This window comes from Penicillium daleae (genome assembly GCF_028827525.1).
Source record: "Penicillium daleae strain IBT 16125 chromosome Unknown utg000002l_segment0_segment0, whole genome shotgun sequence".
NCBI lineage: Eukaryota > Fungi > Ascomycota > Eurotiomycetes > Eurotiales > Aspergillaceae > Penicillium > Penicillium daleae.
This window is the reverse complement of record NW_026623150.1, coordinates 6,359,274-6,375,418: the sequence shown is the minus strand read 5'-3', so window position 1 is coordinate 6,375,418 and position 16,145 is coordinate 6,359,274. Positions and strand designations below refer to the sequence as shown.

The following is a 16,145-nucleotide window of genomic DNA, read 5'->3' as shown; positions in this document are numbered from 1 at the left end:
ATTTGCGTTGGAGCCACCCCAGGACATGATGATTTGCATTGCTTTCGAGTTCGCGGACCTTCTACCAGGATTTTCCCGGGGGATATCAGCCAGGGTGGATGGATGCCGCTTGGAATTCTCGTTCCCGGAATACCGTTCCTGGCTGAATGCTAAAGCTGGCTGATTGGTTGAGTTTCGCTTTGATTTCGCTTCTCTTTCAAGGAGACCCAGCCGGAACTTTTTCTCCATTATCTCCGGATCTATGCCACGATTGGGAGCCGCTTTGCATCGATCGATCAGCCAGATACTATCGAACCCGGGAGCTGACAGGTTGGAGCAGCCGCTGCTACGCTATTTTGAGTAGATGGATCTGAGGAGGAGGGGATATTCATAGATTTTTTTGGGAAATTAAGAGGTATATACTGGTCACGATGGACTGAATGGAGAGAAGATACACACCTGTGAAAGGTTCCTTTTCCTTCTTCGTCTCTTGGTTATGCTCGCTCTCCTTGGAAGAATTACAGTTCTCCTCGCCTAACCATCGCCGAACCTACTTCACTAGGATATCCTCGTATGCATGGTATCACCACTTGAAGCATTCATGAGATATTTATTGCCCCGAATGCGCCCTTCGTTTGGTAGGCCCCCTAAGTTTGGATCCCCAATGTGCTTGCTTCTTGCTGCCAGAAGACCTCTTTTGAATCGCGAAATTGAGGTTAAGAAAATGTTTATTTTGGACTATCGACACTTAATGAGTAAAATGAGCTTGACCTCAATCTCTTGATATCTCAAATAGTGATTATCGAGATGGTCAAGGTCGATTAGGACCCGTCAACATGCGTAACGGTGCACAGTAAAATAAACGCAACTAACGACAACGTAGCCTCAACGAATTAAGGTACCCGGAGTTTGACTTTTTCTTTTCAAGCCGGATAAATATTCCATTCGAGCGAATAAGAAATTCCAGGAAAGCCATGAGTGCTCGCCGAATGACCGGGTCAACCTTCCCCCCACTATAGTAGTTTAGTTTATTTTGGGCTTAAGACGCTCGGTGCCGATAAAAAGGCCAAGCTGGCGATTAGCCGATTACAGTATCAACATGGGTACCTCCACTCCTCACCTCCTCACTCCAACTGTCTTCCCTTCCCCTCTCTCGCTTTCTCGCCCTTCTTTCGATGGGGTTTCAAGATTCTTTCGTGTGATTGTTTCCATGTGTCCATCTTAATTGCTTTTTGCATGGCTGGCCGAGTGATTGCCTTCTATAATCCCCGGGCCTCCCTCGAGTCTCCCTCGCATCACTTCCCGTCGCTCGTCACTGCGCTCAGCTATTAAGTTGCCAAACACCCAACACCATGGCGGAATCTTGGGGCAGTGTCTGCCGCCAGTGCATTGCCACTGTGTCTGATGTCCCGCCTTCCATTCTCTTTGCTGCTGTTCTAGCTACGGCGCTGGGATTGTTTGTCCTGGTGAGTTCGGCCGCGCTGCCTCCTACGCCAGGGTGATGCGCGACAGCCTCCGAGTTGCCCGAGTACGCGTTCCACATTACCAATTGACAATGGCTTACCTCTCTTCCTATCTACAGTTCATTACCTTCCTATTCGTTGTCGCTCCGACCCCGCGGTATCCTCTACAGGAAGAAAAGAAGTATAAGACCCTTGCCAAAGATGGCGCTATCACAAACCCCGAACCACTTCCGTGTTGGCTCGACAACCTCGATGCCCAAAAGCGCTCCTCAAAGAAGCCTGAAATAGACCCCGCAGAACTCTTCATGTCCGTGGTCGTCCCGGCCTACAATGAAGAAGACCGACTTGCGGGCATGTTGGAAGAAGCTGTCAACTACCTGGAGCATATGTACGGCACTGTGGGCCATGAAGAAGAGAGGGAGGCTAGTACTGTCTCAACTCGGTCAACGCGCAAGCGCAAGACAGCGTCGAATGGTCAGGCAACGAACGGCCATGCCGCCAGCTCGGGATCAGAACGTGGGTGGGAAATACTTATTGTATCGGATGGATCAACGGATCGTACAGAGGAGGTCGCCTTCGCCTTTGCGAGGGACCACCAGTTATCGCTGCACCCTAAAGGGTATGCAGGGCCCTGGACACCCAAGGTGCGGGAGGGCGTCCACATCCCGCCTGGGACGATTCGAGTGGTCAGTTTGACTCACAACCGTGGCAAGGGCGGCGCCGTTACGCATGGTATGCGGCACGCGCGCGGCCGATATGTCGTGTTCGCGGACGCGGACGGAGCGAGTAAATTTGAGGACCTTGGGAAACTTGTCAAGGCGTGCCAGGAAATTGAGGATGCCCGGGGTCGTGGCGTGGCTGTTGGATCGCGCGCGCATATGGTGGGCAGCGAGGCCGTTGTCAAGGTGAGTGATTACTACCTCCTGCGTAGAGTTTCACCAAAGGGCGATAATCTGGATTAAATCAATTGCTAACGATGACCGAACAGCGTTCGAAGCTGCGCAACTTCCTCATGCACTCTTTCCACCTGATCCTATGGTTAATGACACCGCCCAAGACTGCAACCGTCAAGGATACTCAGTGCGGCTTCAAGCTCTTCTCCCGCAACTCACTGCCCTTCATTGTCCCTTACATGCACTCCGAAGGCTGGATCTTCGACGTGGAGATGCTAATGTTGGCCGAGTTCGCCCACATCCCGGTGGCGGAAGTGCCCGTGGGATGGCATGAGGTCGGAGGCAGTAAGCTGAATGTCATTCGCGACAGTATCGGCATGGCCTGGGGCCTGGCGGTCCTGCGCGCAGCATGGTCGCTTGGCATTTATCGGCAGAAGTGAAATATTTACATGAAGCCATGCTGCGCTATTGGTGGCGCCTTATCTATAGACCGCGGCTCCTGCGGTGATTTCTCTTATTTTCTTGGGCGTTCTTGGTGTCTTTTTCGGATCAGTTGAAGTAGTGTCCCGTGCTTGCGAGCCTATACCCTTGAGATATCCGTGTGTATCCACTTGAAAAGAGCACACGAAGACTGGGAAATTAGTGTATATATAAAGGCAAAGGAAGGAATCCCGAGAAAGGACTGTAGATCGCTAACTCTATCGAAAATATCGGGTCAACTATAATCCCTCGTTCATGCCATCTTGCCGATACTCGGGAGCTCATCTGTTCGGGTGGAACCACCGGGCTGAATCTGTCTGGGCACCCAGTCGAATATGATTTGGTTTGAGCTTATGTCTAAGAATGAAATGTCGCCTCTCTGCTGGCAAGCAGTCTGCTCAGAATAGCCCTAGTGGAGACCCTTGTGTTGGATCTATAGGCTGGCTAAAGGAGTTTCCAGTTACCGAGTCTTACGACGCAACGGTCTAGATTAGTCCTTCCGAGCTGTTCCTCGCCACCTATTTGGACTGATTTTGATCGCAATGACCGCCACACGGTGGAGAGCTGATATCGATCGGATTCTCTCAGCTGCATACAAGAAGCGTGGCATGACTGCCGAGTCAACAGACCGTGCGATTGTCAAAGAAGCAGTCTTTTCTCCTATTGACTTACTCAAACTTCTACCATTTTAATCTCGTATCATTCAACACTTTCACACTTTGTGCAGCCCAGAAGCAAATTCTTAATCTACATCACAATTGACATTCGTCTCCATCGAAGGTCTTCACTGATCAATACGACTACTAAATCTTGCTATACAACGAAGCAGACGAAAGAAAACACTGCAGATTTCATTGAACGACACGTCCACCAGAAACATGGGACCAATGAGGAAATCCAATCACGACCTCAATGCAGCCTACTTCCTCCAACTACCAGCAGAGCTCCGCCTGAAGATCTACGAATACGCCCTCACCGTACCCAACGAATACATCAACAAACCCCTAATCGTCATAAGCGACCGCGGCAACGTCTTCACAATCCGCAATCGCTACAGAGCCCTCTCAATGTGTCCAAGCTGGGTCGGCGAAGATGGCACAGCGCGCAAACTCCTCGCAGTAAACCACCAAATCCACGACGAAGCCGAGGACTATCTCTACTCGCAGAACATGCTATTCTTCCGGAACTCGTTCGATCTAGATCGGCTAGGTGGTTTTCTCGATACGCTTAGTCCCACGGCATGTCGACGTATTCGCAGTGTCGGATTTGAGGTATACTTCTTCGTGCATACGCAGATGGGTGTGCCGAAACGGACGCTTAAGCAGTATGAGCGTGCTGCGAAATTGCTTTCTGTGAAATTACCCGAATGGAGCAATGTCCTATTCTATCTTGATCCGCGCTTCTATTATCCTGCTGCCACGGTGGGAGGACGGGAGCGTGCAGCGCGAGGCGTGTTGGATCTTGCGGCAAAGTTTGGCCCACTGTGTAGGGATATTACCTTCTATCCACTTCCAGCTAGTGATTCTCGTTTCCTCTGGGAGGCACAGCAGCTTATTTGGCGGGGTAGTTCGCCGGGGTGGTGCGCTTCGGTGGAGGATGGGCGCCTTGTGAAATTCTTTGCGCTTGAGATGCCGAAGAGTGAGGGGACTCCTTTGATCAGCGGGATTTAATTCAATTCACCGTGGGGGAAATTGGCTAGGAGTTGATAGCTTCACCATCTCCTCTTTCAGATTCATTCTTGCATCAGTCGTGGCCTTCCCTTGCCGAAAGATCAAACCCTCAAGAATCCCACATCGAGCTATTAACTGCGTCACCTTCTCAAGGCCTTCAACAATGGCGGGCAAAAGTTTCAAATCCATTCAATGTCAACTGGAGCAAGAATCGTACGCCTGCCCATGGTAACGCCGCATGTACAGGATCGAATTGAACTGCAATATCAACTACCTCCAGGAACTTTCTGACGTGCGCAGCGATCTTAGCATCGCGAATGACGAGTTCTTTCCCAGCGATACTGATGGTCGTCCAGTTGTCCCGTTTGCATCGGTCGCGCTGTGTTTCGAGCGCTAAGAGGATTTCATTGAGAATTTGGGTTGCGTGGGGTTTTTGGGTCCTTGAAGACTCGCTGGTCTTTCTCGGGAAGTGATGATAAAGCGAGAGACCAGAGAGACGGGGCTGGGCTTGTGGAGGCTGTCATTTGCGGGACTAGTCCCCTTGGTCATGTTGTAATATGGCGCTCATTTCAAGACAATTGCCTGAAAGGGAGTAGGGATATTCTCGTTTTATGACAGTGGACGAGCAAAAGCCCCCGTGCTAGTCGTGAGGCAGTGCGAGGCTGAAATTGGCAGATCATATCCGCAAACTGAAGGTTGACTGCGCCAATAAAATGATAGGACTTTCAGCCTTCGGTGCCTCCTGGGAGGTATATGCAGATGCCGAGATCCAGCGTGTTGTACACGTCGCGATCCATGTTTGTCTGTCTGCCGCAGTTTAAACTAGAACAGTCAGTGCGACACTTACTCGATAGAGGCAAGGGGTAATTCTTACCCAATCTCTCAAGTCATTGATTGTTCTCTGATGAATAAATCACAGAGATCAAGTATGTCCACTATTATTGATTGAGCCATCGAGTCAATATAGAGGATAGATATCACTGTCGCCAGGGCTGGCTGGGTATGGTTATTTTGAACGACACGCATCCGCTTGACCGCCTGACATGCCGCATGACAGGAGGCTCTGTCCAGCATGACTTGCCACGTACCCAAACCCTCCCTACTAACCTGACGAGTATCATCAAGTCTACTTGGGGTAACTGTCGTGAGTAACTGACTAATAGGGGGTCTGTCCATACGCAAATTGACAATCAACAGCCGACCGACCACAGTCAAGCAAACTGCTTATCGCAAAGTCACGAGAAGCCCATCAGAGGCCCAAATACAGGAAGTCTTCTGGCATATCTACGATCTCATCTTAGCAACCAACCAATACACCCAAACCTGACATTTTCTACTCCATCATCGTTCATTACGGAACTGGTGACCTTTTGACAAGTCGATACGTTCGCTCAGCGACTGTCAAAAACGTTGAGGCTACAGGATCGTGCAAATGGGGGCCTCAGCCTCAAGCATTCACTACCCACGGGACGCGGAGGATGCATACGAGGCCCTCCAAATCCTAAAAAGAAGCTACCGGCTGAACTCGTCCTTCAAATCCTTGATTATGCCCAGTACTGGGTTCTTTCTGAAGCCTCCAAGGACCGAGTACTGAGTTACCTGGAAAGGGATTGCCGCGACAGGACGCCATACCTGATCTCAGAACCCATCCAAGGCGGCGGAAGATCTCCCGTTCGCGAGATTCACTTTGAGATTTGGAGCCATGACCAGGGATGGAGCAATTTTACCGAAGACCATGGTACCTATCGAAATTCTTGGACGTGGTTTGATCTGGGAATCGAAAGAGCTCCCGGAAGAGAAGAGGTGTCGGGGTGTTCGGACGTTCGCCTGGTGACCAATATGCATGCAAGCCGAGTGACTCAGGAGCACCAGGTGGTATTTCATGCAGAGGATGACTTACCCTGGATGCGTAGTCTTCAGGCTGGGGATCGGATTTCGATCATTCCGAGGGCGCTTTATCCTGGTTGGCAGAATTTTGTGGAAAAGGCTAGGATTAGTATATATACCGACCCTTTGAGTTAATTGGATGATTCCACGTCAATCCAAACAAGATGGCTATTGGATTTTTCGGAACTCTAAAGACAGACTCGATGAGGTTCTAAGATATCACCGGCTATCGGATGAGTATTTAGAAACAAAACATTCATTCACTTCTACAGGCTCTCGGAAACTCAGTATCAGATTGCGAGAGTTGTGGAAAACTAGCAACCTCGTCGAATTTCCCTCACGCGTTGAGACTAGAAGTTTCGGTACTTTCATGTTGCCATCTCTCAAGGAGTGCTGCTCAGGTCTCCTGTCCAAACGGTGGGTACTTAGGGGCCGTGACACCATCACACGAGTATTGAATAATAGACGGGTTGGCAGTCGTGGTGGCTCCAAGGATGACCTCTCCACTGGATCAGTGATCGTGATGTTCTCGATAGCCGCACCTACGGTATTAGCGAACATGAGGCGCAGAGGGTAGTATTGCCCCTGGACCAAATTCGCTGTATAGGTCACCGTTGGTAGCGTAGGGCAAGCGCTTTCAAGTTTGGCATTACTCCTATTCCAGCTACTGTATGCCAAGGGGCCCAGCCAGACGATCATAATGTCGTCGTCCGCTGTAGTGGAGACTGTATAAGTACCAGTTTGCTCGGCGTGGAGATATCCGCGGTGATTGAGGATGAATTCGACAGCCGGGAAGGTTTGCTGAGAGCCATAGATGGTGATCTGCGCATTTGGATCCGGTGCGTATAACCCAACGTAGGTTATCGTGTTGTTATAATCGCTGGTCAAACTCTTTACTCCTGTGGGATCGAAGTTTGGCGAATATGACTGCGTTTGAGTGTAAATATTCTGATATTGGGCCCATTCGAGGCCAGCATTGCTCGAGCAGCTCCCGCCACAGCATGATCCGGAGGTACACTTATTGTATGTATTAGCGGAATAGCTTACAGAAAGGGATATGGAAGGCCTACAGTGTTGCCACATGCACCACAATTCCTGGCATCAGTCGCTGTGTTCACAAATGCAGGCCGAGGCCACAACAGCGCTAACGCAGAGAAAGATGTCAGGTGCTAAAGCGCATAGCAATAATGTACGCGTCGCACGGCGGCAAATCCATCTATTCAGACCAAAGTTCGTCGTTTTGAAGGCAAACAAAAGCCTAGGGTGCTTGGGTTGATTGCACATGGTGGTTTCCAGTTTGAGTGGTCATTTCATAATCGATTCATTGAGTGTTAGTCTTCTCAGTATACTGTCCTGTCCGCCTGTGCAAGGTCTCTGGAACGCGCCGCCTATCTCCAGGATTCCCTATGATTATCAATCGCGTACTCACCCTCGTCCTTTGATTATTTCAATATACGTTGTGGCTTGACTCCGCTTCTCTTGCTGCATACATCCATACATCGAGATCATTGCTTGTTGGACCGAGGTTGACGGGCCAGAAAGTCTCCTCATACAATGGGCGCAGCTAGGGTTTAAAATTCTCTCTCCATGCAATACATACAGACTGGAAACCCTCGCTATAGTTGCAAGGAACTACTCAAGTGGTAGAACTGGTAGAACTACATACAGATCTACCACCTCAAAGATGGGAAACCACTGCCATTGAGTCCTCATACTAAGAAGTTATATTGCAGAACTACCCCTCGGGAATAAGACTCACGTTCGGAATTCGGATGCTTGATAATTACAATTAGAATTATAATTTCAGGTCAAAACGGCGATTTCCTCCAAACAGGCCAATCCGACGCGGTTCCACGGGCACCTGCGAGGAAAGTGACCAGCGATGACATCACGCGGTAATCTTATCGACAAGCTCCAAAACCGAGCTTCATGCTGACTCCTTCTTTCATCCCAACTTCCCACATCATCTCGACATCTAATCACAGAATACTCTATACAAATCCCTTCATTAACCTTCTCATACTTGTCCACCGGTCTCCTTCCACCACAATGGCCTTCCCACTCTTCTCCCCTCCATCAACAATCCTCCGCCTAGGCTTGGGCCTCGGCATCGGTCTCTCCGCAGCAACCCTCCACCCACTCTCCCCCTTCCGCGCCGCCCCCATCCAATGCGAATACAGCGCGCCCTACTATCGAACAGAGAGCCAGGCTAGCGCTGAAACAGGATGGGCCGTCAACCCCAATGATCCTATTTTGCAGAAGCAGGGTCGAACGGGGCTTGCGACCCAGGCGAAGAACGCCCTTTTGACGCCAGATAATATGCGCCAGATTAGTTTGGGAAGCGTGTTGGGTTTGGTTGCGGGTGTGGGATTGAGGGCGTTTTCGAAGGTGCTCGTTGTGGTTTTGGGAATGGGTATTGTTCTTGTTGAGGTTTGAGAGATCTCCGTTCCTGGACTTGGTTCCTTTGCTACCGGGTTGAAGGTGTACTAATGTGATTGTACAGTGGGCTGCGTCAAAAGGGTATAACATCCTTCCTCTCAACCGATTGCAAAAATATGTCAAGAATGCTGATCTGGGCCGGATGGTGTCTGAGCATCGGCCGTTTAAGATTAGCTTTGGCATGATGATGGCTATGGCTGCATTTGCGCAATTCTAAAAGTGAAGAACTTGCCTTCACAGTTATAGATTCGAGAGAAATAGATGGAGCAATGCATTTTGTACATAAAACGTTCCTGGATGCTCTTGGGGCTACTTCTATGCAGTTTTCAGCTTAAGGATATGTTTCATAGCAGAGTGCCTGCATAGCATGCACTAACTGCCAGGGGAAACCGATAAACGTTGAACATTGTGTTTCATAAAGGGGTATCATGATGTTATGCGATATCGCTATTCCACTCTTACTCATACATGGCACAAGCCCAACTTGGCGTTTAACCTAACACTAGGTCTTCCAGAACACCTTCCATCTCGTCACGAGACAGTGGAACACCCAGGATCTCCATACCGCTGGGATCCATGCGCGAGGTGATCATCTGGTGATCGTGGAATTCCTTCAACAAAGTACGGAACATCATCTCAGACGATGCGATGAACTCCTCCGTCGCCTTCTGATAGAGCAGACGGAACTCGATGCCATGTTCCTCGACGCTTCGACCCCCGCTATCCGCGGCCCTTTCGTCGTCAGACTGGTGGCCGTCGTCTATCACAGTGATGACCTCTGTCAGCAAAAGGCGGTACAGGTTCCGTGCATTCTCTGGCAAACTCTTTAGCACGAAGCCCACGCCGTCCTTTCCACCCACACGCTGGCCTTTGCGACCAAGCAGGGTGTGGACTTCCTCCACGACATTGGTCTCCACAGCGAAAGGGGTGAAGGTTGTGCTGTCATGGAAGACAAGGTTGAATTGATCACGTAGGCTGATGTCCCACATTGTTGCAAAGTTAGGAGTATCTGCGGTGAGAAGCAGGCGGATCCGAGGCGTGGCAGCTAGGCGGGCGAGGAGAGCTTGATTAGCGGCACGACGCAAGGGCGGTGCATCGACCGAGTTGATCAGAACCGTGATGGGCTCTTCATTGGCTGGTCGAGACTTGAGTGCTGATTGTAGAAGCTCGAGTACCTCGGTTGGTTGTGCACCCAGTTTAGATGGCAGGTCCTCGCCCAGAATGGCTGTCGCAATCATGGCAAAAATGGAACGGATCGAGATGCCTGGTGTATAACCGTTGACGATGACGATGGATGGAGCGGTTCCAGATACAGACCGTTTATGGTAGAGCCAATCTGCAAACTGCTGCACGAGTCTGCGTTTAGAGCCGTATCCAAATAGGCAGATATTGAACCCTTCTTCGAACTCGAAATACCACTGTGGGAAAGATCGGTGGTGCAAGGAAAGCAAATACTCTTTCTCGTCCTTGCACGGGTCCACGTATTGGCCAAGCTTCTCGAAGTATTCCTCGTGCGTCAAGAGTGACACCTTATTCAAAGTAGTGTTGGACGTCTTCCCAGTACCAGCGCGATTCTGGAAGAAGTAGCGCTCATGCGGAGGCAGTTCACCATCTGGGGTTGGTGATCGCTTGTTCCTCGCGCCCTTGGGTCGGCCTGCCCGTCGCTTTGGAGCCTTGGCCTCTTTCTCTTTTGATTTCTCTGCGTCTTCTCCCTCGACGCTCTCCACTACTGGCTCAGCAGCCTCGTCTGCTTCGGGCTCGTCATCTTGGAGGATCTCCTCCGCAAGCTGCTCAGACCCATCCCAAGCAGCATCCTCATCCTGCTCAAAAAGCACTCGAGCACTCTTTTTCTTTGCAGATCGATCTGCATTCTTGATTCGAGACGGCGTAGCGGCAGTCGGAGCCTTGGGCTTCGTGGGTGTCGCGAATAGCGATCGAGCCTTGGATTTGTGTGTCGGCGTCTTCAACCCAGATTCTTTAAGTGGTGTCGCGGCCACTCCGTTGGTCTTCTTCGGCGTCGCATGGACTCGTGGTACCTCGGGAAGCACGTAGGTGGCATCGCCGTAAGGAGGAGGGAGATTCGGCGCGTGGCCGTTTAACGCGCCATTCGTTTGGGATAGCGCCGTGCGTGGTCTCTTGGGGGTCGAGACCTCGGGGTGGTCATTTTCCAGACCGGAATTCGACAGCTTGCGCTTCATGATGGACGAGTCAACGGACGGTCCATGATGGAGAGGCAGAGGGAAGGTCATCAACAATACCATTAGATCCGGAGAATGTGCACAGGGACGCGATGCAAGGGGGGGGGGATTGGCTGGGGATGTGCCTGCCAAAGGGCTGCAGGAGTGTCTGATAGACTGACTACTGGACAGGACACTGGTAATTTGAGTCGTCGATCCGCCCTGGGAATGTGGTGTTTCGTTGTTCCAGCTGCCTTGTCGATTTCGTGTCTAGCCAGGGCCGCTGAGGTTCAAAAGATGAGCAGCAGCGGGTCCCTGGAGTTTCTCCGAGTCCGCCCCAACTATCGAGTATAGTGTATAGACTATGGGGTTTGGAAGAGACACAACTGGTGGATGAAACTGGCGTGAGGCATTTAATCTTAACCTGTCACGATGTAGTTTTGTAAATTGTAAGAGGGAATTCTAGTTCCAAAAGATTGCGGTGTAAATAAATCCAATAATTGACTCAAGCAGATCCATGGATGCACCGAAAAGAACTCAAGCTCATATGAGCATCGACCGAGATATTCCAATCCCGCGCTGTCAAGCTATTCTGGGTTCTCCCAATTCCCTACTCCAGCTTATATCCTCAACCGTGCAAAATTGCTTTGTTGTCTGTCCTCTCTCTTATCGGTCGTGAAGAGTAGTGGACTGGCCACCGCGACGCCCTTCCGTGCCCGAGTCGGCAACTCCGAGACCGGGTATCTTTTTCTGCCCGCAGTACATTGACTCATCAGTTGGAGCTTCCCCAATTCCTCCTCCATAAGTCGCCGTGACTGACCAAGCCATTGTGATTCAGTCTTGACAGCGTTCAAGTCCGGACACATGGTTTCCAACGCTCAGCCCGCCACAATGGCGGTTAGCTCCTTTGCCCGCATGCTCAAGGGCCAGGTCCGATGCTACTCCGCACCGTTGGATATGGCCATTCCGGCCTCCAAGCAGCGCTATATCCCCACATCTGGCACGTATCCGAAGGGATTCAAGGTGTCTGGCACCCATGTCGGTGTCAAGGCATCCAACACCCGCTTCCCCGACCTCGCCCTCATCGCTTCCGACTCGCCTTGCTCGGCCGCTGCCGTTTTCACTACCAACAAGTTCCAGGCTGCGCCAGTGCAGGTTAGCCGGCAAACATTGAAGTCTCGCAAGGGCGAGGGTATTCGCGCTGTTGTTATCAACTCTGGCTGCGCCAATGCCGTGACTGGCAAGGGTGGCTATGAAGATGCAGTTCAGATGGGCCAGACGGTGGATGAATGCAGCGGAGCAGAGAAGAACAGCTCATTGGTGATGAGCACGGGAGTCATTGGACAGCGGTGAGTATCTCTCCAGAATACAGAAGATATCTGCGAATTTGGCCATATACTAATTTTCTCTTGCAATAGCCTGCCTATCAAGAAGATCCTTGACCGTATCCCCACTGCGCACGCCAACCTCGACTCGACACACGACGCCTGGTTGAGCACCGCTCGAGCAATCTGCACAACTGATACTTTCCCTAAGCTCCTCTCCCGCACTTTCACCTTGCCCTCTTCTCCAGGCCGCACCTACAGCCTGGCCGGTATGACCAAGGGTGCAGGCATGATCCACCCCAACATGGCCACCCTGCTCGGTGTTCTCTGCACCGATGCCGCTGTTGAGCCCGCAGCTCTGCAGTCCATCCTCAAGCACTCTGTTTCCCGCTCCTTCAACTCAATCTCTATCGATGGTGATACTAGCACCAACGACACCATTGCCGTACTCGCCAACGGTGCCGCCGGTGGAGAAACCGTCCAAGATCCAGCCTCTGGCTCCAAAGCTAGCGCCGACTATCAGGCTCTGCAGACCATCTTCACCGATTTTGCGCAGGAGCTTTCGCAGCTTGTTGTCCGCGATGGCGAGGGTGCTACCAAGTTCGTGACCGTGCGCGTCCGTAACTCGCCCGACTACGAGTCTGCCCGCTTGATCGCCTCCACCATTGCCCGCTCTCCCCTCGTCAAGACTGCCCTGTACGGCCGTGATGCTAACTGGGGCCGTATTCTGTGCGCCGTTGGTTACACTCAGGGCGTTCGGGACGGCGTTGTCGTGCCTGAGCGTACCTCTGTGAGCTTCCGCCCTGTGGACGGCAGTCCTATCCTCAAGCTGCTGGTGAACGGCGAGCCTGAGGCTGTTGATGAGGAGCGTGCTAGCGTCATTCTGCAGAATGAAGACTTGGAGATTGAAGTTGACCTTGGTGGTGGTGAGAAGGGTGCTGCTGGATGTGGTGGTGAGGATGCCGTCTACTGGTTCTGTGATTTCAGCCACGAGTATGTCACCATCAACGGTGACTACCGTACTTAAAATTGTCAAGAATATACGTAGAAAGATTATCTGTTGCATGTCATAAATTCATTCCCAAGCCTCGAAGATGCTCTACCTGGTTGTGCAGTTTCTAAGAGACATTCTACCTCTCTCGGACATCCGCCCGCTTGTAAGATGATTGATAGCTGGGCTTGTATAGCACATGGACCAGGAGAACCGCAATAATAGAAGCCTAATCCACATTAGCCCTGGAGCCTATTGCACACACTCAATCTCATCTCCGAAGAAGCAGGGACAAGACTTACCAGCGACAGATCAAAACCTTGTGCAACATTCACCTCCCACTCAGGCCGTTTACCCATCCCAACATAAACAAGATAATACCGCTTGACCTTCACAGTCATCACAAGCGACCCCCCATAAAACACACTAGTCCTATACTTCCAAATATCATTCCCTCTCACCTCAAGCTTAACCTCCGCACCCTGATCCGCCACATTCTGAATATAAACATCCAACTTATCCTTCAACAGATGTCCCTGCGGCGCAATCGTAGCTATACTCTTATCGTTTGTGTTTGGCAAACTAACAAACCACGTCACCCCGGCCTTTTTGCGATGGAGTTCGAAGGCTGGACCGGAGGCGTCGAGGAAGCTCATCTTATGGCTCCAGGAGAAGGTTTTTCCGTCGACGAAGAATATTTTGGTTGGTTCGGTGGTTGCTGCGGATGAGGGTGTTTCAGCTTCGGAATTGGGTAGGACTGAGATGGTGAAGTCGCTTCCGGAGAAGCTTATGCTGTGTGGGTGGACGATGAGGGTGGTTGGAGAGATTGCGATTAGGTCTGGGCGGATGGCGATGGGTGTTTTGAGGGATTCTAGGGTTGTCATTTTGATAGAAGGGTTGCGGCTGTAGAGTGATAGTTGTTGAGAAAAGTTCATGGAAAGGAAGATTCAGATACTTATATCTATTTGAATCCTGGCTAGCCCATTTCTATTATTGGACCGTGGTCTTCAACAGCCATCCTTGCCTTTCATGGTGAAAGGGTAGGGCGCACGGCATGGATCCGGATGACGATGGCCTAGCAACGAAGGGTACAAGAAGTTCCTTCGAGTGGAGAACTGGGCGTTATCTACGCTTCGTCATTGATCAATCAAACATAACTATGATGCGGGAACGGGGCTGGTTAGACTGGAAGGGGCTGAAAAAGTCTTGGGGAGCTTGGGGGCCACACGCTGATGATCACGAATAACATATTCAAGATCGAGTTCGGGTATATTTCGGGTATATCCCATATCAATCAGTGTAAGGTTTTCTTCGAATATGTACTAGGATGGGAAAGCTCCAGAATACTGTACAGACTGGACGTTTGTATAAGATGGCCCCTACCCGCTCGAGATGCGCCTCATCCTAGGGACCTTCTAGATAAAGCCAACAGAGTGACGCCTCTACCTTGTCTATTAATATTACCTATATCCGTGTTTTATTTCGACTAAGAAACCGGAGCGTAATTTGAAAGTATCCTGAAGAGTGTGATTCTATTTAAGTACTTGAAAGGATTGATGAATACTTTGTGGTAGATGCCCTTCGAGTACCCAAGTAATATGTTGTCGTTCGATCACAACAGTTATTGTTATTGGCTTGGCTCATCTATCCATCCATCTTATCAATCAATTTTTGCTTAGGATCGGATGATTAAGGAACATTCCATGTTCAAACTTCTAGCCTATATCCATTTTGAGCATAGGTCTCGCACCAATCTCGAAACTGCATAGCACGGGGACTCATGCTGAAGGAAACAGGATGCGTTAATCGCATACGGGACAAGGAAAGAGTCGAGTACAATAGCATAGATTGAATACCAAAGCCTGCTTTTGGATGGTCGGTGGGAAAAGAGGTATTATATGGACGGTAATGATCCGGGACATGTTTGAGTTACGACTCATCACATTGCGCATTGACATGTGATAGTTAGTTAGCTTTCTAAATACAGTCTTCAGGCAGCATGTGATTCTGTATCCTGACCGTGTCAGAAATATCTCAGTCCTTGAGGGGAGAGTGGAGATATTGTACCCAACGCTACATCTATACCTGGATAGACGACGATATATAACGAGTATATAGGCCCAACACGGGTGGTTGCTTTCGTGCAAGGTTCCAAAATCCCTATTTCTCGCACGACCCTCCGCGGTAAATGCGGGGAGTAATCCGGGTCTGGAATAGATTCCCATTCTCTGGAGACTGGAAACTGGAGAAATCGGGGTCACATCCGCATCCCCATTTGACGTCATTGGGCCCTGGTCATCTGGAAGTCTCCTCCTTTCCGCCGCTGGAAGTCTGGCTTGATCTTTAAACGAAGATCACTCCCAGCTTTCAATCTTACATACCTGGTTCTCTTTATTATCATCAGTCTCTTACGTCTTCGCGGATGCTCCCCCCCCTGGAGTTGTGATATGGTCAACCTCGGCTCTGCGGGGCGATTTGACGGAATCAGACTCATTCAACTTCACCTCCACAGGAACAACCTGTCTCTCCAAGTAGACGGGGTGACTTGCCACTGGTGGAACGAATCTCAAATCAACCGGTCTGGCGCACATTTTGAAAGCTGCCCAATTCCCTCTTCTTGCTTCGTTCCCCACGATATCTGAGCAACCAGTGGTCGATGGACGCGTGGTCGGCGTTCTGAGCAGCAAATCCCCTCCACGAACCACTCGTGATTCTTTGTTTGTCGGTGTCGCATCCAGACTCGCACATGCAATCGCCTATATCAGGAACACTGTCCATAGACCCTGTATTTCAACTATATCGCTTCTAGCGATAGGCTTTTTGCTCTGAGAACCTTCATTC

At 50.5% G+C, this 16,145-nt stretch overlaps 6 protein-coding genes across 6 annotated transcripts; 4 read left to right on the top strand and 2 right to left on the bottom strand.

Annotated features, from left to right (window-relative positions):
- Positions 1-1,331: 1,331 nt before the first annotated feature.
- Positions 1,332-2,775, top strand: N7458_003182 (dolichyl-phosphate beta-glucosyltransferase; the record flags this gene model as incomplete). Its single annotated transcript, XM_056906565.1, has 3 exons — positions 1,332-1,445; positions 1,562-2,347; positions 2,431-2,775. The coding sequence occupies 3 exons, from the start codon at positions 1,332-1,334 to the stop codon at positions 2,773-2,775; spliced, it is 1,245 nt and encodes a 414-aa protein (XP_056770672.1).
- A 918-nt stretch (positions 2,776-3,693) lies between these two features.
- N7458_003181 (uncharacterized protein) lies at positions 3,694-4,485 on the top strand (the record flags this gene model as incomplete). The annotated part of the gene is made up of 1 exon (XM_056906564.1): positions 3,694-4,485. One exon carries the CDS (start codon positions 3,694-3,696, stop codon positions 4,483-4,485), a length of 792 nt encoding a protein of 263 aa, XP_056770671.1.
- A 3,936-nt stretch (positions 4,486-8,421) lies between these two features.
- Positions 8,422-9,028, top strand: N7458_003180 (uncharacterized protein; the record flags this gene model as incomplete). Its single annotated transcript, XM_056906563.1, has 2 exons — positions 8,422-8,802; positions 8,876-9,028. 2 exons carry the CDS (start codon positions 8,422-8,424, stop codon positions 9,026-9,028), a joined length of 534 nt encoding a protein of 177 aa, XP_056770670.1.
- Positions 9,029-9,302: 274 nt separating this feature from the next.
- N7458_003179 (origin recognition complex subunit 2) lies at positions 9,303-11,009 on the bottom strand (the record flags this gene model as incomplete). Its single annotated transcript, XM_056906562.1, has 1 exon — positions 9,303-11,009. The coding sequence occupies one exon, from the start codon at positions 11,007-11,009 to the stop codon at positions 9,303-9,305; it is 1,707 nt and encodes a 568-aa protein (XP_056770669.1).
- An 870-nt stretch (positions 11,010-11,879) lies between these two features.
- N7458_003178 (bifunctional ornithine acetyltransferase/N-acetylglutamate synthase) lies at positions 11,880-13,340 on the top strand (the record flags this gene model as incomplete). Its single annotated transcript, XM_056906561.1, has 2 exons — positions 11,880-12,337; positions 12,407-13,340. 2 exons carry the CDS (start codon positions 11,880-11,882, stop codon positions 13,338-13,340), a joined length of 1,392 nt encoding a protein of 463 aa, XP_056770668.1.
- Positions 13,341-13,443: 103 nt separating this feature from the next.
- N7458_003177 (tubby C-terminal-like domain-containing protein) lies at positions 13,444-14,188 on the bottom strand (the record flags this gene model as incomplete). The annotated part of the gene is made up of 2 exons (XM_056906560.1): positions 13,444-13,533; positions 13,607-14,188. The coding sequence occupies 2 exons, from the start codon at positions 14,186-14,188 to the stop codon at positions 13,444-13,446; spliced, it is 672 nt and encodes a 223-aa protein (XP_056770667.1).
- Between the last annotated feature and the right edge of the window lie 1,957 nt (positions 14,189-16,145).